Here is a 21672-nt window from a genome sequence, read left to right as displayed (position 1 = left end):
CCAAGTAGTTTTCGGCAACCTTACGGAACGAAAACATCTAAAGCCGGATGAGTCTCCTCTGCAGTAATGCAAAGGAACTCACCCCCTGATGTGTGGGCCTGAGTGCAGTGGGACCCACACAGTCAGAATTTGAAGTTCACGAACCTGTAATCTCACGACCCAAGTAATAAAGACCCATTATGCACAGAGAGAGAGAGAGAGAGAGAGAGATCCATCACACAAATCAGTCGAGCTGGGCTTCTACAAATACTGAGAAATGTACATGACAGCATGGTAAATCCAGGGGTTTTTCAAAAAAAAAACATGATAAATCTACACAGGATGCACTTGCTACATCATTTATTGCAAAATTGTGTCACTGACACTTTGAGCATTTGGCACATTTCTATTACACGGCATGGAACTGGGAAAGCTCCCAAGATGATCCACTATTTTTTTTTTCATTCCAAAGAGAATGTACACATGAAAAACAAGAATCTTATTACGCGTTGGAGTTAAAAATTGCCGATGTTCTCAACAAATGTCAACAAATATCTAACAACTAACCACCTATGATCTTCATTGCTTTCTTTACTTGTCAACTCTATCGCGCCTTTCATTATCCGGGAATACAGCCTCTCCAGCTGTGGCACACCGTAGCCTGCCGTGTGCTCCATGAAGCGTTGCTTTAGGGTTTCTAGCTGCCCGAGTAAGTCGTCACCAGTACTCACGGTGGTGGCAACTTCACTGCTGTCCGTCTCCATGGGTTCAGGACGAGCAGGTACTTCTGCTGCTTCAACTGGTGAATTGTCTGCTTCTTTCAGTGTGCCATTTGAATCTGGTTCTTTTGGAGCTTCTTCTGGGGAAATTGGTTTTGACAAATCTACATCTTCTGGAGACCTTTCATCTCTTGCAGCCACATCTTTAGTCATGCCTGAAACAAGCAACAGTTCAATGTTTTCCACAATTATTGCTATTACATCTTGACAAACAAATACAATGGTTATAGTCAAGATCATAAGAACGGACCCTGTTCATTTTCTGCGATTTTCTTTTGCCTCTTCAGCACTTCATAACTTTGTGAGAGGTTCACTTCTGGCTGCACATTGCGAAGCCTTGCACTTATTCTAGTACCAGAAACCAGTTGAGCAACAGGCGCTGCTTGAAGAATAGAGCTATCTTCATCATCCACAACCTGCAGTGGTCCCCCCTGTGAAGCGATTTTATCACAGAAGGACACCAAAGATGGGTCCATCTGTGACAACATACCTTGCACCTGACAAAAAAGGGGTTCATTAGACATTATACAAAGATAATTGACAAAGTGGCATAGTCAACAATGAATACTCGAAAGTGAGAATAAACAAGATACCACGTCTCGGAGTTCACATGCTCTACTGACGATCCTAGATCCATTGTAGTCGTCCCCATTATAAGTCTGTATAGGACATGCATTGGTTAGCAGCAGCAGTAGTGGAAGTTTGGCGCTTATTTAAGCTGCCATCCTCAAAACGCTCACCACTGAGGCCACAACATATATAACTTGAATCCTAAAAAAAATCCCAAGAAAATATACCTTTGCATTCGAGACAATAAGATCAATATCCTTCATAAATGCTGCCCTGGTAAGGTATTGTCCAGAGTCCACCTGCTGCAAGATAGTAGCCATATCCATGGGCTTGTGAATTACTGATCGATAGTCAGGTACCTCCTCTTCTGATACTGGGAAGTGAAACACATTGAACCTTTTGTTGTATAAAATGCTGAAAATACAAGCAGTTACACCGTTAGTTCATCAGGGTTCAGAAACAAAATGAACAACACTGACAAGCTACTAGTGCAACAATGCTTATGCAACGGAGGATGGAAAAAGAGGTCTACCAAAAACATTGAATATTCAAGGCAAGAGCTAAAAGAATATTTTTAAAATCCCTCTCAAATAACAGAATTCATTTTTATCATACTTTACAACGTAGGTTTTATGATTTGAAATATCACAACAAAATTTTAACTGACTCTATAGTTATTAATTGTTGATGATAAATAACTAAGCTCAAGGAGTAAACTGCAGACCGGTTACAAATATCTCGGAGGCACATCCTCATTCGACGAACAGCATGCTGCTCTGCTTCTGCCCTAGCCTTTAGCTCTGAAACCTTAGGGCCCTCCACTTCCTTTGGTGCTTTGGGAAGATCAATAGCAGATTTCTGTTTCTTTGACTTGTTTCTTGATTCCTCAGTTTGGAACGAGAGCAATGACTCAAACAATGTATTGAAGTATCTCAATCTATCATCATAACTTGGTTGATCCACTTGGTACCTATCAAACAAAGATTTTTATTTCTTAGTGAAAGAAAAGATAATGGAGGAATGCAGTGAACTTCATGTGAAGAGGATCACACTGAATCACAAATAAAATGTTATATTAAGAACTAGAGTCCACAAGTCAATAAAAAGGAAACAAATTGCATCCTCAATTATTTATGTGCCTACCATTGCAACATATCTAATGCCTAAGAGCTTCCATGCTTTCTTTGTGAACGATCAAGGATGGAATATACAAAACATTTACAGAGATCACGGGTCAAGGTACAAAATTGTTAATAAAAAGCCGAGCAGCAAAGATATAGTAAATTAACTAACGCGATCCAAGCAACAGGTAGGCAACTATCACTTTATATCTAGCTCGCATCAGCAAGAACAAGCCAAGTAGCCAACACAACCAAGGAAACGAAGAAAGTACATTTGGCAAGGAACCTACATATTGCGAGAAGAGAATATGGAAGCACACTCTTCTTCGAGATCAGTGAAAGCCACTGATGATGTTCCTAGCAATAAAACTGGAAGGTTGGATGGCAACTCATTCAATAGAGTCAGTAACACAGCCCTAAGCTGTTCGTGTGCCTGTAACATAAAAAAATTAAGTACTCAGGTAAATAATCATTATTCAACACTTGTCAGAATCATTTCAAAGCAAAAAACTTTGAATAATTAAAAGAGTGTGTCTACTAACCGTATCCCACCAAAGATGGAACTGAGGCAGGTAGAGAATGGATGGAGTTGTTCTCTTGGCTTCCCCAAAAATATGCACAAGAGCTTCTTCAGGCGTCTTTGCACTTGGATCAGAGAGAAGAGAAGGCAGTCCCAATGAGTGAACAGAAAACTTCTCAAGCTCATGCAAAACAGCTGGTCCCAGATGATCCTGCTAAGTTAAAACACATTAGCAAGTGAAAAAAGAAAGGCAGATAATATGATATTGTCTATTTATAGAAAGGAACAGTCTTACCAGTCCAACACTCTCACCACCACATATCAAAAGGCGAGGTCTATAAACAAGAGGTATGGAAGATACGTAGGAAAGGGCAGAGAACTTGCTAAAATCTACGGATGAAAGAAAAGGGAAAATATCAGAAATCCTTTCCATTATTTTATCAAGATGCCTCTTCAGACAGGGAGCAATAACTGATGAAAGTGGCCTCGAATGCACAATGGATCCCCTATGCGCAGCTGGCGTTATTGTAGACATAGCTTCCAAAAAGTGGTACTTCTCCACACTGACCGAATCAACATCAATGACAAACTTGTCATCACTAGTGTAGACCTGAGGATACTTCTCTCTAAATGCTCTAATAGCTGCTTCAGTACACAATGCTTTCAAATCAGCTCCACAATATCCCACACAGCTAGCAGCAAGCTCCATCTTTAGTTCCTTTGGTGGAGGATCCTTCCATTTCCTTGTATGAATATCCAGTATTTCGGCTCGAGCCTCGTAGCCAGGTAAAGGAAAATAAAATTCACGATCAAATCGGCCAGGTCTACGCAATGCTCCATCAATGGCATCAATTCTGTTAGTTGCTCCAATCAAGACAACTTGCCCACGTGAATCAAGACCATCCATCAAAGCAAGCAATGTCGAAACAATTGAATTGTGAATCTGCTCCTGCTTGCTAGACCTCACAGGTGCCAGGCCATCAATTTCATCAAAAAATATAATGGACGGCTGATTCTTTTGAGCTTCCTCAAAAAGTAACTTGAGCTGCCTTTCAGCCTCTCCCACCCATTTACTAAGAACATCAGCCCCTTTGCGCATATAAAAACTGACCTTCTGGCCGGCTTTAGAGGCAGCACAAGCTAAGGCACGGGCAATCAATGTTTTTCCAGTACCTGGCGGGCCACAAAGCAGAACTCCTCTAGGTGGAGTAATGTGGTAGTTTGCAAAAAAATCTGGATACAGCAAAGGGAAGAAAACCATTTCCTTTAAAGCATCAATGTACTCTGATAATCCACCAATATCTTTAAAACTCACACTCTCATCAACCTGCAGAGGCTGAATATCAGCTCCTCCCTTGGAACTTGGTCCCGCAGTTTGGACCCCAGGCATGAGTGAAGTAGAACTGTCACCCTGGTGACCCCAACCAGACGCTCCAACATTCAGACCCCATGCCGCTGGACTATGCATGTCCAATCCACCCATCAACCACGGCATACCTCCCCTCCCACTACGCATCCATGGCATGGATGGACCTTCATCCGGCTCATCCACAAGAAGGGAATCATCCGAATCGTCTGGTAAAGAGAAACGAGGGCGCTTATGCATACGCGACCCACCTTTTTTTAAATACTTGCTGTTCTTTGGACCAATTCCATGAACTAGTACTCTACGAGGAGATTGTGGTCTGTGCTTCCCTTCCTTACGAGGGGATGGTCTACGAACCTCTGAACGATCCCTTAAATCATATCTCCTCCTTCCTTCTTGCTCTTCCTCGCCATCTTCATCATCTCCATCTGCTTCAGCTTCATCGCCTCCATCAACCTCATCATCATCACCTACATCCTCTTCAATCTCATTGCCATTTTCTCTTTGATCTTCTGCACCCTGTTCTTCAGAGCTTTCCTCTTCATCTTCAGATTCCTGGTATGCATGCAGCCTTTGTCCCCGCAAAGATCTTCTAGGCCGTAAACCTTCGCGGCGAGGTATAGAGTTGGACAACTTCTGGCGCTTTGGCCGAGCTGACACTTCATCATGTGCAGCATTGTTTTCACCTTTACTCTTTGAAGAACGATATCTAGGCCTCTGAAACATTCAGAGGAAAAGGCTACAATAATCAGTAAATTTAGTTGCCAGTTGGGGCAGGGGTACTAGTGTGAAGCAACTTTTCATGAACTGCAGAAACTCACCATAAGATCATCATCTTCCATACTTGAACTATCTGTATCATAGCCCTCCAGATTTACGGAAATCCTTCGCTTCCGCGTTGAACGGCGCAAATTTGCTGCGATGGACTATAATGAAAATAATCATAAGCTAGCCAGATGAGCATAAACAATGAAATCCTTACAAACAGAAGGCAATCCTTCATAATATGCAGTTAAACAGGAATTAGATTTTAAAATTGTGCAGACGAACAATTGGTTAATTTCACAAGATACCCTAGCAGTAAAAGCCTAATGAAAGTCTAGTGTTTGTTAACAAACATGAACACAAGTTAGTGTGACAGTGCAGCCTTTGTAAAAGTAAGACATTCTCATAACAAAAAACTGCTACATCGGCGACAGGAATTTCCAATAACAATTATAAACTAAAACCAGATGAATCCTGTTAAATAAGACATGGCAGACTATATTACAACATAATATTCGTGACAACTGCCACTGTTGGACTTGATTAGCAAGGACTTCATAAGCAATGTTATCTTCAGTGAGCACCAAATCTAGGAAGAGAAGGAACACAAAACCAACTTCAAAGTTTTGTTTCAACCTTGTAGAAATAGAGATGCATGACCACTTTATGGCACCGTGATTTTTTTTTTTGAAAAAAAAACATACCACCGATGTTCTTTAAAATGAGATGGCAAAACAGACTTTTATCTAGGTTGAGACCCCACTACAGAAGAACTACATATACACCAGCTAACATGACTCATTGTGATAGTAAGACCAAGTGAATCCAGTATTAATCAATCAATCCCACTGAGGCCTCGTTTGGGAACATAATGATCCCCTACAATCCGCATGTAGTGTGAAAGACTGAGATGGAAATTAGTTCATTTTCCACTCGAATAACATGTACTGGAAGGGAATGGATTTATCCAAACAAGCCCTCGGAAACAAACCCATCAAGGCTACCAAATTCACAGCTACATGTGCAAGCTTTAAAAGCCAAAAATAATGCATAATTAGCATGTGTCTAAAGCATACACGCATTGCCAATCACACACATGCTGTTACCTATACAAACAGATCACCACAAAAGAAATGTGAGATCAGAGGCTCATTAAGCATAGGCAGACGAATTAGCTTACATCGGCAGGTGGTGGCCTGGCAGCTGGCTTGCGAAGCAGTTTCTTAGCAATCTGTGATGCAGCTGTTCGCTTCTTAGACTTGACCTTCTTCCGCATGGCTGGCTTGTAATACATATAACCACGAGCATAGTACTTCGGGCGCTGCCGGAGCCGGTCACTGGTCCTCAACGGCGTCACTGACGCATCCCCCTTTCCCTCCATCGCCACCATCCCTCCGTCCTCCTCAGTTGCACTCCCAAACCATGAAGCACATTGTTCCTTAAACTAGGCCAAACGCTCAAACAGTCCCACGACTTCAGCCAATCCCCAAACCCTAGCCCCGAATCCACCAACCTTCATACACAAAAAGAATATCAAATAACGGCAGATTTACTGGTAATGCATTACAAAATGGAACCGGACGTTTATTTCCACACTGCAAACTGCCCCCAAAAAGACAAAAACAAAAAAAATCAAACCCGTGAACAATAAATATGAATCCGTCCCGCCAAACTCCAATCACCCAACCACAAATCATCCAAAATTCATACAAACCAATAAAACCCCGCCCCAAGACAGAACCCTGAGCTAAACCCCCAAAATGAGCCCAAAAACAGCGCGAAAAATCCGGGGGGAAATTCCCGAGTCAGGCGCCGCCGGGGAGCTAACCTCCGGGATCCGATCCGCTGGAGTCCGGCACCGCGCGAATCTGGGCGGATTCGAGGCGGCGGCGGGCGGACGGGATTGGGGGGTGAGGCGCCTCGCGAGGGTTTCCTCTCTTCCTTCGCGTCGGGGGTTTCGAAGCGGAGGAGGGTGCCGAGACGACGCGAGGGTTTCCGGGTTTCTTTCCTCTCCGTCGCACGGGCGAGGCACGTGAGTGGGAGCCCCGCCTAGTCGCGGCGTTCACATGGGGATAGAGCGGGTGCGGCTTCTGACAGGTGGGCGTGACGGTATGCCGGACCCGGTAGCAGTGGGAGGACATGAGCTGTGATCTGGGGTTGGAATGTGTGGGAATCAGTCGTTGAGATTTTCCAGGACGTTGGATGGAGATCGGACGATGGAGAGGGTTTTCCCAGGTTTATGGGGAGGTATATGTTAACGAACTCGTGTACCGTTGGAGAGAGCACATTTTAAAGTAGGAGTGGGGTGCCTATTTGTCTTGTCTCCCCCTGCCCTAGGATTGTCTAAAGCTAAAATTGAAACGGCATTTCCAAATTCACTCACGAAGACTACTAAAAACGTAGAAGAAAGACTAAAGTCTGAGAAAAAGAAAAATAATCCACCACATGGTTTCCCTAAGATGTGCATTTTTTAGTGAGAAAAGCATAGGTTCTAGTCTAAAAGGAGGTTCAAGGTCTTCCTTGCCTGCCATATTAACTGACCATAAGTCTATTTCTCTTGTCTACCATGCGGCATAGACAGATTCTAGTTGGTTTCTAATCTTTATTAAAATTTATTTGGCAACATATTTAATGCGGTTGTAAAAAAACAAAGGTATTTTGGCTTGGTATATGGGCTCAAATGCAATGAGGTCACTATGATGTTTCATAAAAAAATCATCTTATGAAAAAAATCCTGACTGACTGATATTCTTTTTCTTTAGGAGCAAGAAGTTGAAAATGTATATAACCAAAATTCTCTTGGTTGTGTGCTGTCGATTGTGATGATAATTTGGTTGATCGACTCGATTCCTTTATAGATTTGCACTACATGTTAAAGTTTTCAGGTAGTAAAAAGAAACACAAACGGTTGACGGGATCTAGCATAAAAGAGCTTACTGCAACAATTATCAATCATCTTTGATGTGGATAGTGTTTGCCATTATTAGTTTCTGACAGTTATTAGAGGCTTTAATAAGTTCTGGGATATATCTGGAGCATAAGAAATCCCCCTCTCAATAGTAACGGAATTCTTTGGCACCTCGAGAGGGGCCATAGTTCTGTTTCTGTAGATCTGAAAAGCCAACGAGGGAGCAAGAGATTCGTGCATCGATGGGTGACAAGAAATCGTGCGTACTATGTGTCGTGGTCAAGTCACAACCAGACAGTAGGTCAGACAACCACCAAACGGCCACAGGTTTGTTTGTTGTACTTGCTCCCTCCAAAGACGGCAATAGTGCCCAGACCCCTTTCGCCTTTGGAAGCTTCTCGACAGATCCAAACCGAGAACACCGTCATCAACGCCACGCGGGCACAGAACCGAGTACAGGTCGCACGTGGCCGCGCGCGCTATTGCAGGCCTATACCACCGCCCCAACACTCCGCTGCGTGCCGACAGCGGCAGTGTAGGGGCACAATCAGACCAACGAAAGAATAGGAGACGCAACATTCGGGTAAATTTCTACCAGTATCATATGTTATCAAACCCTTTTACAAAGTCGGCTAACTTGAAAGTCAGTAAAAGACGGAATAAATGACAGATCGGTTGAAGAATTGGCATAAACTCAGACAAGGATGGTACTTGATCCCCAAAATTTGACAAGTAAAGATTTGTCATTTAGCGGATCAGCTTTACATGTGTAACCTTGGCAATCCCATAAAAATTTGCAAGAACACTTGGCTTCTGGTGGTTATTCAAGGGTGTGCAGGTGACACAATGATCAACAGCAACTTTCCTTGTTGCGATTGTTGAGTCCATGCCGCTTTGTACGTCCAGCTGATCAATCGCCATTGTTGTTGCCATTTGCATCGTGATGATTGTCACCATAGTCTACCCATGGGAGCAGTGATTCAAGGAAGACCAGTGCAGGATTACGCCCAGCGACTTCACGAGGGGCACGGAGCCTCTCAGGCCCAGCAGCTTCTTGTTCTACGGGAGGCATCTCGTGCACCATTCCTGGACCGACCATGAACGGCCGTAGTTCTTCCGGTGGGAGCGACGGTGTTGTGTCAGAGAAGTCTGAAACAAGCAAATGAGAGTACCTGCAAGATAAGAGAGCAACTTCTCAGGACATCTTACTTGTAACTCGGAATAATAGTGTGGGATAACTTCTGAAGACATGAAAAATCCCATTAATATGCAATTCAGAGAGTATCACCTAAACTATCTTCTCAAGTAGGACAAAGGTTATATGTACCGTAATTTTCTAAACACCATAGATGCAAGGATGCAACACTAGCGATAAGTTGTGATAATGTAGCTATGCTAGAAACCTAAGTTTTCCATATAGCCTTTCAGCTCATATTGCTAGTAAAGAATCATATAGCAATGCCAAGTTATGAGAAAAAGGGGCGTAATTAGTGAAGAATAGTCAAGTGAACTTTTGACTTTGCACAGATTTCAGAGGAACTTACTCATTCTTCTCTGAAGAGAATGCTTCTTTTCTAACACATGCCCAGTCCTGGGCTTCTCTGTTATCCTGCTTAAGTGATTCAATCACCGAAAGTGCAGCCTCTTTCAGTAAGTTCTGAAGTTCTGGGAATCTCCACATGATATAATGGCGTTCCACATATATGTTGATCATATGCTCAAGTGACGGGCTTCCCGGTTTTGCTGATCCAAAGAACACATTTCTGAGTATTTGGGTCCATGATGAGTCTTTCAGAGGAGCCTTGTCAACTATCTTGTGAAGCACCAAGGGATGAAGCATCAGAGCTTGCTTCATGAGATCAACAGATGTTGACTTGTCAGCATGATCAGATGCTTCAGATGTTGCATCACGCTCAAGGTAAAACCGTGCAATAGCAAGAGAAAATGAGAAATTTGGGAATAACCAAAGGGAATTATCACACTGGTACTCTTCAGCAAATTGCTCCAGCCATTTGTACTGCTGCGATCTTAGAGCAAAGTAATCAATACAAAACAGAGCACCTTTTGGATCATCAGAATCCAGTGACAACAGAAACTTGCAGACCTCTAAAGCTGATCGGTGGCAGCCACGCCTATCCAGATTTTTCATGTGACTAAAGAGTGCTGTAAAAAATGGCTTATTTGTATCATGGCTGTATTTCAACTGGTAGTTGCCCTGCAGTGGGCTAAATAAAGGATGCCAAGCACACTCCAATGCAAATAGACACTTCTCCACTGCATCTGCCGATGATTGATGCTCTCCAGAATATTTGAAAAGTTCAGCAAATGTCAACAGTGATTCTGGATGATATGGATATTTTCCTAATATAGCAGCAATAGCATTGAGATCATTTGCAGCTTTGGCAGCTTCAAATAATTCCTGCACATGGCTGACAGAAGGATCAAATGCATACCTGCAAACAATTAAGAGCTCCGTTATTAAAAAAGGTTAACTCATGGAACTAGAAAGTTAAGAATCTTCCAGATTCACATAGAACTTCAGAATCTCATTCCATCTTCAAATCTTCTTTTATACATAATTAAAAAAAAAAAGAGAGCATTCAGCACTGTGGGGTATCGGCCAGTAAATAAACCTAGTATTAATAATCGCAATAACCAATCAAATTAGCAATATGCAGAAATGATATGTTACCCAGACAATCCCAAAAACATACTATATCCAATTTAAGGCATCAAATCCAGCTAAAGTAAGCCATCTAAGGTTAATACAAAACAACTTATGATGTGTATAAAGGAAACTTGTTACCATAAAGTTGACATAGAGGGTTAGTGCAAACCCTCTGAACATAATTACCCACACATTCAAAGAAAAGAAACTGAACTGACCACACATCACTCAAAGAACAGTTTCTTCACCAAACATCTCACTAGAAAGGGTATCTAGTACCATGATATGTCATTCGCAAGTATGGTGGCGTATAAATATTTATACACAGGTAGGGAGGTAAAGGGCCTCAAATTTTAGCCTAGATAATATAAGGGCCGAGCCCTAAAAGGGTAGGGCTTTAATCTTATACAATTTTGAGCTAAAAATATATAAGGGCAAAGTTGGATTGTGAAGAGAGCATTAGGGCCATGATCCATTACCATCCCTATACACAGGAATAAATAAGCTATGTCCTCACCTGAAGTAATTCAAGCCATTCTTTGTCTCAAGAAGATCCATTGCTAACGATTTATCCCATGGTGGCCAGTAGCTAGGTGGAGATACAAGAAGAGTTTTTCTTGGATTATGGGCAACACGCCTGACACCACGTACTTGCCTTGAACTGCTTGGCATATTCCGTTGATTTTCAAATGAATCCACTACCTTCGATCCAAAAATGCGTCTCATCTCATTTTCACCCTTTAGATGTGTGGGATCAATTTCAAGAATTGAGGTTGTCCCATGAGTAGTTTCATTTGTCTCAATTTCCTTTCCTGCTGCTCTGTCACTTTGATGACCTCTCTGTTGCATTGGCTTCTTTTCAATAGATAGATCTTCAAGGATTGAATCCAGTGACTGTTCAGCCTTTGACTTCATTGATGATGGCTCTCCCTTGTTCTTTTTCTTCTTTTTCTTTGATTTTTTGTTCGTTTCAGGAACAGCATTTGTAGGCTTCTTTTGCACAGTGTGTTTCTGTTCTGTGTAACTCAAAGGTTGACTGATTTCTGCTTCATCTTCCTGCAGCGGAACAAGAAAATAAGATTACATCAAGCTATCAACTGTGATGAAGACAAGGAATATATTCATCCATGGTGAAGACATTACACATGAAAAATAAAAACAGAGCTAGGCAAGGTTGGGTATTCAAAGATTTCATAAACATTGTTATTTCTGTTTCTAACACATTATAAATGCCCTAACACCTTGATGAATCCAAGCAAGCCAAAACCTAATACATCTACATATGAAGTAGACATCCATAATTTAACTAAAACATCCCTTTCTATGTGCATCTCTTGAGACACAAAGTTTATCTTCTGCTTCTATGGAAAGCATTGACAGGTCACAGGAAGAGCTAGGCATACCAGCTTAGCCAGACACATATATTTGAATGTTATTTAGTCAGTTCACCACTTACAGCACATACTCAACTGTAAAGCAAGGCCAAAAGGGAAAAAAAATCCTCAGATTCCATCCAAAAAAAAACCCCAGCAAGATGCTAAAAACTCCAATGAAACAGAAAAAGGACATTACCACAGTGCAACAACAATCAACTGCTAATGATTTTAGCACAGTGCAGTATTAAGCCTGATCCTTTTCAGGAGTTAGGACGTCCATCCTCAAATCAATCACATATACATAATTGGAACTTGTTTTTCTTGCTTCCGCAACACTAATGTTCAACATCGTAGAATTTCCGTAGGAATTATCTTCTCTGTTTGCCCCTAACTATTTTACCATTGACGTACGATAACACAGGACACTACGAGGTACGAGCTCAGCATGATAGGGCGATTAGAATAATTGCTCCATAATGCAACATAAGTATACCTAACAACGACAGAACCCAAGCGAGGTGATCATCAGCGACCGGGAGGCACGCACCTTGTCTTCTTCGTCGTCGTCGCCGCCGCCGAGGAGATCAAAGAGATTCCGCGCAGCGGAGCGCGGAGGAGAGGCCTCCTCCTCCTCCGGCTGCTCGTCATCGGCGACTTCAGGGTCCTGCGGGGCGGCCTCCCGCTCCTGGAGGACTCGCCGGAGCAACCTGGCGGACATGCCGAAGGGGAGCTGGGACGAGGGTTAGGGTTTGGGGTTGAGCTTGGGCTGCCAGACGAGAGAATTTTGAGATGGAGATTGCAGAGGAGAGTTTTGCCTTTTCCGGATTCCGGTTCTGGACCCAAACCGGCAAAGAGGGCCTTAATTGTACATACCGGAAGAGCGAAGGGGGCTTCGAAAGTTGAAGGGCTTGACGAATTCCCTAACCAGATTACCAAGAGGTTTTATTTAAGAAGATTATGTTGGGACAGAGATAGATTTGAGAAGATTATTTATATTCGGGGAATATTACGCGTCTATGCTTTGGGAATTTTAGAAAGAGGACTACAATGTAAATTTCGCAAGTTTTACGGCAAAATGTAGTTTATGTGGCTGTCGATCCGGCTGCCACCAAAGCCCCTATAGCTCAGTGGTAGAGCGTCAGTCTTGTAAACTGAAGGTCCGTAGTTCGATCCTGCGTGGGGGCATTTTTTTTAAAGTAACATGTTTTTAATTCATCCAGCAGCCTACCCCAAATAATCAGTGTTCTAACAATCTTATGCAGTTAAACAGCAGGTGTTTTAATTCATCCAGCAAACTATAAACAGTGTTCAACACACTTCTGCAAAAAAAAACGGTGGAGGTCAACATTCCGCGCGGGGGCAAATTTTTTCAAGTAACAGCTCTCTTAGAGCATGTTTTTTTATTCATCAAGCAAACTACCGCAAGTTGACAGCCGCTCGACACACTGGAGATAATCCAGACTGCAACTAGATTGATGGTACATTGCACTCAACACCAGTGAAAACATCAGGCAAAACAAGCTTTACTCCAAGTCAATAGTTACATTGCACGGCGGTGACAATGTGGGAATTCACAATGTGGCAGGTACAGAATTTCTGTAAAAGTATGCATCGTTTGTACACTGATATATGAAAGCTCGACAGTACATCAACTGTAACAAACGCTGAAAAACAGAAGGGGTAACAAATGTCTGGCAGCAGTGCTAACCTCATAAAACCAAGCTACTCAGTTGCTAGGACGAAAGAATTAACCAGAATAGACATGTTTAGAATCTAGCTTGTTAACAACTGTATTCTATCCCTCCAGGCTCCAGCCTCACCGAATCTGACTAAAGCCGGTAGCTACTCTCACAATGGGTCTCGTCTGCATCATTTAGAGCGGTTACTGCATGTCAAAAAACCAAAATGTTAGTGTAAACTCTTGAAAATGTTAATTTATTTACAAGGAGCTAGGACTATGCAGCAAATATAAGCCAAAATATAATTGCATGGTCCAGTCACATTTTATGTGCTTAATCAATCTACCATCCTTTCAAAGAAAATGAATAGTATATGGGTCCATACTTTAACAGTGATTATTAGTAAACGAAAATGTACACAAACCTTAGGAACAAGCCTTGCTGACCGTCTTGGTAGTGTAGAAGGCTTTTTTTTAGCAGAAGCACTTCGTAAGCTAAGTTGTATATTTCTAGGAGGTTCACTATAGGCTGCTGGTGTCATGCTCTCTAACTCTTCAAGCTGCTCAACACCACGCCCTCTATTTTTGTCAGTAGAACCATGACTTTGCACTGACCTACAGAAGAAAAGAGGTCTTTTTAAGTATGTAACAAGATGCTGAAAACAGAAGTACTAGCATTGCTTATAGAGAACATACTCTGCACCGTACTTTGAAGTCAGCGAATTAATAGCATTGTCCTGCAGGAGGATTGAAGTTGGTTAATAACAATTGCTCCAGGGACACAAGTACTATACATTATATGCTAGCAAGCACAATCAACCAGAACGCCATGAATTATGCACAACAAAGCATTTCGATAATAAAGCACCTTCCATCACGCATAGAGAGCATAACATCATATACAGAATAGGGAGTCGCATAGATGGAATATCATTTCATAACTAACAAAGTTTATTTTCAAAGATAGTCAGTACAAGACAATGTAATAAAAAATCAGCACTAGAGTTCACAAACTTTACTTTCTTAATTCGTTCCTGGCTTCCTGAATGTATAATGTGCAGCAAGTTTTTCCAGTCAGAGTACACGAAGGCATTGGTAACTAATACCAAAAATGCCAGCTAAGGAGGTCAGCGGAATATCAATTACCAAATAAGCAGGTTTGCAGTTGCAGAGCTAAAAGTGGAACATGTAGACTTTGCCATGGACCAAAAATACATATTTACCAGCTTTCCTTCTCTTCCCCTTTTACTACAAAGTGCAAACCAGTAAAATTAGTCAGTTATGCATTTACTATTTCAGAGAGGGAGATGACACTAAATTTAGCTGAAAGTGACCCTTGCGTTAATGACTACAGATAGTAGACAAAAACATCTAAAGATTTAGTTGAATATAGGAAAGCAAGCATAAAGTAACTTATTTGTCTCTAAAAGGTATAGGAAAAAGTGATTTAGCTAAAGCAGAGAAACTGACCACTCCAAGGAGTGCTTGAATGACTATAGGCATTCTAACAAGTGAGAAAAAAGCTGAAGATTATTGCTTAAAAGAAGGGCTCATTGAAAGCCAATGTCATATAAAGAAATTATCAAGCCTGGAGCCCGTCTCTTACATATTTAAAGTCCATACATTTAATTTTCGAGTTCATATTTATTTAAAAATTTTACATCCAAACCTATAATCCCAAATACAAGTTCATTACTCCATTAGGATCATTGACACGATCTCCAATATGGCACTTAGACTAATGATATCCACAAAATCTATTATTTCAAATAGAAAGAGTTACATATTATGAAAGTATTTTTCATGATGAATCTGGTAACATCTGCCCTTTTTGTCAATTAGTATTTTGGCTTTTTTAATCAAAGTTAACAAGGTTCAACTTAGGACAAACCTTAAATGGGACTTATATTTGGGATTGGTGGTAGCATTAAATAAATTCCATCAGTGTACCACTTAGGGGTGGTAATGGATCATGGTCCTAATGCCCCCTTTTTTCATCCAACTTAGCCCTTAATCATCCTTAGCTCAAAAATATATAAAATATGAGCCCAGCCCTTTTTGAGCCTGATCCTTAAAATTTCTAGGCTAAACTTGTAGGCCCTTTATCACCCCTGCTACCATCTATATCTAAGTGGAGCTCAGAGTTGGATATCATGCAAGGCTAAAGTAACTGTTCGACCAGTTGCAGTCTGTTTTAGAAAGTCATGACTCCTATAATGTGCCTATGAGGTGGTGCTTTTGCATCCCACTCATCTAATGAAGAAGCTGGCAACATTGCTGTCACAGTTAACTACCATGCTTTGAATAAGTCTATCAGCATTTTCTGGCCCAGAGAAAATAGTGCGCACAAAATGAATAGCTTACGGGTATTAACTATGAAATGATTTAGCTCAACTATGACACACACAAAAAAAAGGTAACACCTGCTTGGCCATATAAGCCTTATGTCTTTGTACCAGAAAAATGAAAAGATGACATAAGAAACAGAGACAAGGAATCCAAGATGACAGAGAAGGGACCATGAAAGAATAACATAAGAATTATGGATTCCATGTTATTTTAGTACCTTGTAACCCACTTATTTTTGGTACTTTAAGCTTATCAAGATCGTGTCTCCTGTAATGTTATACTATTGTTTATTAATTAGACCATCCAGATATTCTTTTTTTTTGAAATCCTGGACATGGGGGATTTATCTAGTTACTCTTCCCCATTCTTCTCTGCTTCTCTTGAATCAGACCACCTTCCTGCTGCAACTACAAATAGACAACAGAGGACAAAGCCAACATCTCCCATAGCGTTATGGGCTTGGGCCGCATCGGCCCAACCACCTCAGTGCTGCCCTAGCCGCACTGTCAGGTGGTCGCGGGCACTGTAGGAGCAGCGGCACCACTTCCTTTCTTCACCCACACTGGGTCCACATGTGATTCATTTTAGAAGATTTGATGTAGGCTTGGAAATTAAAAGGAAGTCTAGATTGTTCTGGAAAGATCCTTTCTATAAGTTCCATCTACGGGTTTGCTAAGGGGTGCCTTCTCACCAACTTTGACCACAACTTCCACAGTCCTCCCCCAATGAACCAGTCCCCTGACATCTGTAGCCTTCACTCTGATGTTATCTTTCAGAGACCACGCAATCACATAATTCGGTCATCTCTGATAGGATCCAGCACAAAGGATGGCATTTGATTCTAGCGTAATGAGGAATGGCACAGGGCTATTTATCCAAACAGCTTTCAACATTACAAAAGGGGGCTTGAACTGAAATCACTAGGTAGAACGATGAAGTTTGCACCAACCATATATACAGTGAAAACATGAAGACAGAGCCTTAACTAGTGAAAAGCAATATAAATTTTTGCCAACTTGACCACTTCCTGGGTGCCAGTGGAAAGGACTGAAGGAATAAGGGATATAGGAATATAGGATGAACTGAAAAGGCAGCATGGTATAGATCCAAGGTCGTGTGAAAACACAGAAAGCAAGCCCACGCGATACGTGCATAAATAGCTGCTAAGCAGAATAAAGGCCTATGAGCCAGAAATACATACAGCATACATAGCAGGTTCTGATGCATCATCTGCTGCTACATATAAAAAGATTTTTCAAATAGTGATCTTATCTAGGGCAGAAGACTGATTGTATCATCATGTCATAAAGCTGAAGATGTTCGATTATGCTCCAAAAAAAAATGAGAAAAGGAAAAAAGATGGCTAGTTAAGAAACACTGCAAAGATGGCTTCAAACATAGCATTTTTAGCACCTTCAATACTAAACATTTTCCTTAGGCAGTATTAATGCATATCAAATTATTTAGCTAATATCAAGTACGGCAAAATTACCGAAGCAGCAGATGATGATGTTGGTTGTGCGAGGTCAAAACTCCCAGCAACACAATGATATGCAGAGCTAGCATGTGACTGAGCATCTGTAACTGGCAGTTTTGCTACTGTCTGACCAGCTAGCTGACAGGAAATGGACAAACTGTCACCACAACCTACATCTTCTTCCACTGCCACTGCCTCCACTGGTTCATTTTCCATTAGGGTTTCATGGATGTCATCATTGTGAGAAGGCTGAACCCTTGCAGGAGCATCTGCAGTTTGTTTTTCCGAAGATTTTGGACAGGAGGCTTCATTGGAGAAACTTCTAACCACACCCCCTGACAAAAAGGAATATAAATTGTCTGTATCAGCAACTGAAGCATTTTGAGTGCAACAAATCTTGCCAAAAATGTTGGTTTTACCGGGACTCGTCATGACTTTATTGCCAGTTGGTAGCACGGAAGCAGCATCCAAGGGTACAGCGATTCTTCCAGACTGCATAAAGGCATCAGCAGATTCTGGAGGAAGCACTGCATTATCCAAAACACCAGGCATCATATTGGACATCACATTGTTCTGAACATCAGCTGTTAAACATGAAGAAGATACCACTGGAGCACCCTCCTGACACCCAGAAAGTTCAACTGGAGTACCAGCCAATGTAGATGGGGATGACACTGAGTTCATAGTAATTGTATCAGCTGGATAGGGCACTGAACGAGAGTTCTCACCAACATCTGAAGCAAGTGACGAATTAGTGGAAGGAATGATAATCTCAGCTCCCTTGCTCTGGATGTCAACAATGATATTCCCAGATGGCGAGGCAGTGCTATGATCATCCTTACTTGCCAAGCTGCTAATAAAGCTGGAGAAATTCCCAGGTTGAGGAGGAGGGGTAATGCACATTTCTGCCATGAAGTTCTTAGCCCAACTTGCTGGAGTGGAGTTCAGATCAACAACAAGATCAATGCCCTCATCTGACATTACAGAAAATTGAACAGTAGGAAAATTTTCTGACATCTTATCAGATGGCCCACAACCCTTATCTGTGGTATCTTCTGTACGGCTGAAAGGAATGGAAGCCTCAGGATGTTTTTGAATAATGGGAGGACAAATTTGATCAATGATGTTATCAGGTGAAGGATGATGTTTGCAAACAAGTCCTGGATTCGCTGACTTAGTTGGAATACCCACATTACTTTGAGACTGCAAATTATGATCAGTCCACCATTCAGAAGATGAATGGTCGTGACAATCAGGTCTTCCATAGATAGAAACTGGAGAAATACTTGTACAAGTGTCAATCCCCTGCTACGGGATAAAGAAAAAGAATTAGAACAAAATCCATTTATACATTACACATGCAAATGTGTAAAGCAGTTCACAGATACATGGCGAACAGACTTACATTTCAAGTAAAATTATACTACTGTAAAACACAAATGTAATCCTATATCAACAATTAAGCGGCACAAAATAGAGTTCAAATAGAATAACAGAATCTGAACATAAATTCCAATCCAAGAACAAATAAACAACTCAGGAACAAATCTCTTTCTCCAGTATCAATGTTAAATCTCTTCACAAACATAAAAGGCACTACAAAAGAACTGCCACTTTCATATTTAGGATGGTGGTGGTCAGTTATTAAAAGTGCAACTCTGGTTAGCAAGAAGGGTGTAAACCAATCCTAAATAGTCCTGAGCAGTTTGCATAAAATTATATGAAAGGATATCCTGCAAAATTATCAAAACTAGAACCCTAGAGTTCTACTAGTAAGAAATCATTTTTTCCTTTTTTTTTTGAGTTTGGAGGAGGGTGTTGTGTTAGTTATATTTTTATACTTCTCTTAACTCCTAAGTTATCGAAAAAAGATCCCTAAGTCAAAGTGGCATAATAATTCTGATTATAGGACGACTTGTGTGAAAAAAAATGATAGGGCAAAATAATAGCTGCAGGGATCAAGCAAAAAATACGGAACTTGGATGAACCCGTTAATTATACAACAACAACAACAAAGCCTTTTGGAGTAGGCTAGAGCTGAAACCCAACATGAGCCATCACCAAAAGGGGAAAAGAAAGAAGTCGTCTGATAAGCAGAATTGTTATTGTTCAGGTACATGGAAAACAATTATTACAGTTACAACAACTTCTTACCCCTTTAGCTGTTTCATCAATTGGTGTCTCAGATCCTTTTTGATGCTTCACCTGCGCAAGTGGTCTACCATCATCTCTGACATTGTATGGGCCTCTTTTGTTGTTAACATGGTCGCCTGCAGTTAATTAGGCTGTCAATTATTCATACAGCATCATCTTTCAGAGCAAAAGAGTCTGGCAAAATAAACCATTGGGTAAACGTAAGCAATCCACCAACTAAGTTTAACATAAAGAAGTTTCTGTACATACATGTGGATGTTTCTTTCGCAGTTGCTAAAGGGATAGGAGAGGCAGCAGGAGATGGAGGTGCCTGTGTAGAAGAAAACAATTAATTCCTTTCAGACTCTGAATTTAAATGAACGATGCAGCTCATACATTGTGGCAAACTCTGAAGTAAAACTTATAAATTTCAAAGTAACATATATGCTTACCTCAAGCAGCAAGGCAAGCGAGCTTGCTAACTGAGAATGGGTCTTCTTAGAAGGAAGGTTGTACCTTTTGCACAAACATTGGAGCTCTTGGTAACTGAGGCTAAGGAGATGATTTTTGCTCTCCTCATACGCCATTGGATTGGCTATTGACACAAAAAAAGGATATTATTTTGTTAGTATTTTGGGGAACTAAAAGTTACACACCAGACATCAGGTGAAGACCAACTGTTGTGCAATCAGAAACAAGGGTTACGGTCTGAAGCACCATCCTACTGAAACACAACAATTGACAGATACAAAACACAGTACACACCAGTAGATGGCACCACAACAAGACAAGCACCTTCCTGATGTTCTCATTGCAGTACCACCCTAAGGATAGAAACCAAGACTGCTGGCAAACAACAGCAAAGCACGGCACACGACATTGCAAAAATCTCAAAATATATCACCATGCCAACATTAGAAGCACCATCCTACCCACGCTACCATAGAATTGAAGACAACTGGGCATAACTTACGAAACACACCACATCACATTCCACGAGGAGGGTTATTCGTCCTAATTATATGCGATCCTACAAGTTGCATGGTTCAATCGCAAACAAGCGCCCCTCTCATGCCAACAGTATCAAACCGCCCGAGGTTTACAAATTCCCGAACGGTTCAGGAAAAGGCAGCAGAAAACCAGATCTAAGCCTGCGGAGAAACCACTAGAGGCCACGCGAGTATCCACCAGAACCGCCGGAACCAGCAGACAGCCAAGCAGCACAACGCACGAGTGGAAGCAGCGCGAGCGCGGTTTCGCTTACCGCGGCGCCATCCTGCTCTCCCGCCCGCCGACTAGGAGAGCGGACGCCGGGAGAGCCGAGCGGAGCGAGCGAGCAAGCGGGGTAATCGCGGGCTCGCGGCGGCGGCGGCGGCGGCAGCGGAAGCCTCGAATCCAAACGAGAGAGAACGCGATAAAGCGACGAGAGCAGGGGCAGGCAAGGGGATACTCACGGCGGAGGCAGCCGACGAGCGGCGGCTGGCGCCGGAGGAGGGAAGCCCTGGCAGGGTTTGGAATTCGGTCGGTGGATTGGGAGAATGGAGGCGCGGTCAGGGTCAGACGGGTGTGGGGATCGGGACAGCGTTCCCACGCGACTGCCACTCCAGCTGCCCGGAGGTATACCCGGAAGAGCGGGCGGGCGCGTGGGTTTTCTCCTTGGGCGTGGGCGTGGGCGCGGGCGCGCGGATGGGACTGGGCCGGTCTGTCTGGGGCCCGTGAGGGTGGGCCACAGCTTTGAGTTTGGACTCCAACGAGCGCGCCCGACTGACATCGTCACGGTGCATACACGGGTGGCAGAGGGCTTTTAGCATAGATAATCTAAAGATCAAATTTAAAAGAATTGAATTTTAATTTTATATAATTTTTAAGCTAAAATATATATAAATATATAAGGATCAAGTTGAATTATGAAGAAGACACTAGGATCATGGTACATTACCACCTCTAGATGTATATGCGTCGCTGTCAAGAGACCCTCCTTTG

At 42.1% G+C, this 21672-nt stretch overlaps 3 protein-coding genes and 1 non-coding gene across 10 annotated transcripts; 1 reads left to right on the top strand and 3 right to left on the bottom strand.

Moving 5' to 3' along the window:
- Window positions 1–304: 304 nt before the first annotated feature.
- Window positions 305–7127, bottom strand: LOC112880538 (ATPase family AAA domain-containing protein At1g05910). 2 transcript variants are annotated; one of them, XM_025945204.1, is made up of 11 exons: window positions 6929–7127; window positions 6281–6613; window positions 5157–5261; window positions 3265–5052; window positions 2992–3180; window positions 2740–2882; window positions 2053–2298; window positions 1556–1742; window positions 1352–1417; window positions 1009–1255; window positions 495–913 (listed from the first exon to the last, which is right to left on the bottom strand). In XM_025945204.1, the coding sequence occupies exons 2-11, from the start codon at window positions 6488–6490 to the stop codon at window positions 495–497; spliced, it is 3600 nt and encodes a 1199-aa protein (XP_025800989.1). In that variant the 5' UTR covers window positions 6491–6613; window positions 6929–7127. The 2 variants fall into 2 exon arrangements, with proteins under 2 accessions (XP_025800990.1, XP_025800989.1); XM_025945205.1 differs by lacking the exon at window positions 6929–7127 and having other exon boundaries at window positions 305–913; window positions 6281–6490.
- Window positions 7128–8572: 1445 nt separating this feature from the next.
- Window positions 8573–12953, bottom strand: LOC112882379 (transcription factor 25). The gene is made up of 4 exons (XM_025947425.1): window positions 12600–12953; window positions 11194–11732; window positions 9553–10461; window positions 8573–9180 (listed from the first exon to the last, which is right to left on the bottom strand). The coding sequence occupies exons 1-4, from the start codon at window positions 12768–12770 to the stop codon at window positions 8919–8921; spliced, it is 1881 nt and encodes a 626-aa protein (XP_025803210.1). The 5' UTR covers window positions 12771–12953; the 3' UTR covers window positions 8573–8918.
- Window positions 12954–13165: 212 nt separating this feature from the next.
- TRNAT-UGU lies at window positions 13166–13237 on the top strand. Its single transcript has one exon. It is a non-coding gene; the product is annotated as a tRNA-Thr (tRNA).
- A 319-nt stretch (window positions 13238–13556) lies between these two features.
- LOC112880689 lies at window positions 13557–21291 on the bottom strand. Of its 6 annotated transcripts, XR_003226420.1 has the most exons (10): window positions 21144–21291; window positions 20142–20284; window positions 19960–20020; window positions 19711–19826; window positions 17976–18864; window positions 17572–17891; window positions 14877–14978; window positions 14427–14467; window positions 14156–14345; window positions 13557–13937 (listed from the first exon to the last, which is right to left on the bottom strand). XR_003226420.1 is itself a non-coding variant. In XM_025945426.1 (9 exons), exons 2-9 carry the CDS (start codon window positions 20274–20276, stop codon window positions 13935–13937), a joined length of 1755 nt encoding a protein of 584 aa, XP_025801211.1. In that variant the 5' UTR covers window positions 20277–20284; window positions 21144–21291; the 3' UTR covers window positions 13557–13934. The 6 variants fall into 6 exon arrangements, 4 of the variants coding, with proteins under 4 accessions (XP_025801211.1, XP_025801212.1, XP_025801209.1 ...); XR_003226419.1 differs by having other exon boundaries at window positions 17572–18864; XM_025945426.1 differs by lacking the exon at window positions 14877–14978.
- Between the last annotated feature and the right edge of the window lie 381 nt (window positions 21292–21672).

This window comes from Panicum hallii, chromosome 2, assembly GCF_002211085.1.
Source record: "Panicum hallii strain FIL2 chromosome 2, PHallii_v3.1, whole genome shotgun sequence".
In the NCBI taxonomy this organism is placed as follows: domain Eukaryota; kingdom Viridiplantae; phylum Streptophyta; class Magnoliopsida; order Poales; family Poaceae; genus Panicum; species Panicum hallii.
The sequence above is the reverse complement of the archived record's forward strand: the minus strand, read 5'-3'. Positions and strand labels throughout refer to the sequence as shown.

What these genes read in the sequence shown, in the direction of transcription:
- LOC112880689 (XM_025945424.1), bottom strand. Translation starts at nt 20,276, where the DNA reads ATGGCGTATGAGGAGAGCAAAAATCATCTCCTTAGCCTCAGTTACCAA. An exon ending in TGCGAAAGAAACATCCACAT is followed by an intron (nt 19,827 to 19,959) that starts GTATGTACAGAA and finishes AATTAACTGCAG; the next exon opens with GCGACCATGTTAACAACAAA. An exon ending in ACTTCAAAGTACGGTGCAGA is followed by an intron (nt 14,346 to 14,426) that starts GTATGTTCTCTA and finishes TTTCTTCTGTAG; the next exon opens with GTCAGTGCAAAGTCATGGTT.
- LOC112880538 (XM_025945204.1), bottom strand. Translation starts at nt 6,490, where the DNA reads ATGGTGGCGATGGAGGGAAAGGGGGATGCGTCAGTGACGCCGTTGAGG. An exon ending in ATATTCTCTTCTCGCAATAT is followed by an intron (nt 2,299 to 2,739) that starts GTAGGTTCCTTG and finishes TTTGTTTGATAG; the next exon opens with GTACCAAGTGGATCAACCAA. An exon ending in TTATTGTCTCGAATGCAAAG is followed by an intron (nt 1,418 to 1,555) that starts GTATATTTTCTT and finishes TGTCCTATACAG; the next exon opens with ACTTATAATGGGGACGACTA.
- LOC112882379 (XM_025947425.1), bottom strand. Translation starts at nt 12,770, where the DNA reads ATGTCCGCCAGGTTGCTCCGGCGAGTCCTCCAGGAGCGGGAGGCCGCC. An exon ending in AATGGCTTGAATTACTTCAG is followed by an intron (nt 10,462 to 11,193) that starts GTGAGGACATAG and finishes AATTGTTTGCAG; the next exon opens with GTATGCATTTGATCCTTCTG. An exon ending in TTCTCTTCAGAGAAGAATGA is followed by an intron (nt 9,181 to 9,552) that starts GTAAGTTCCTCT and finishes CTTATCTTGCAG; the next exon opens with GTACTCTCATTTGCTTGTTT.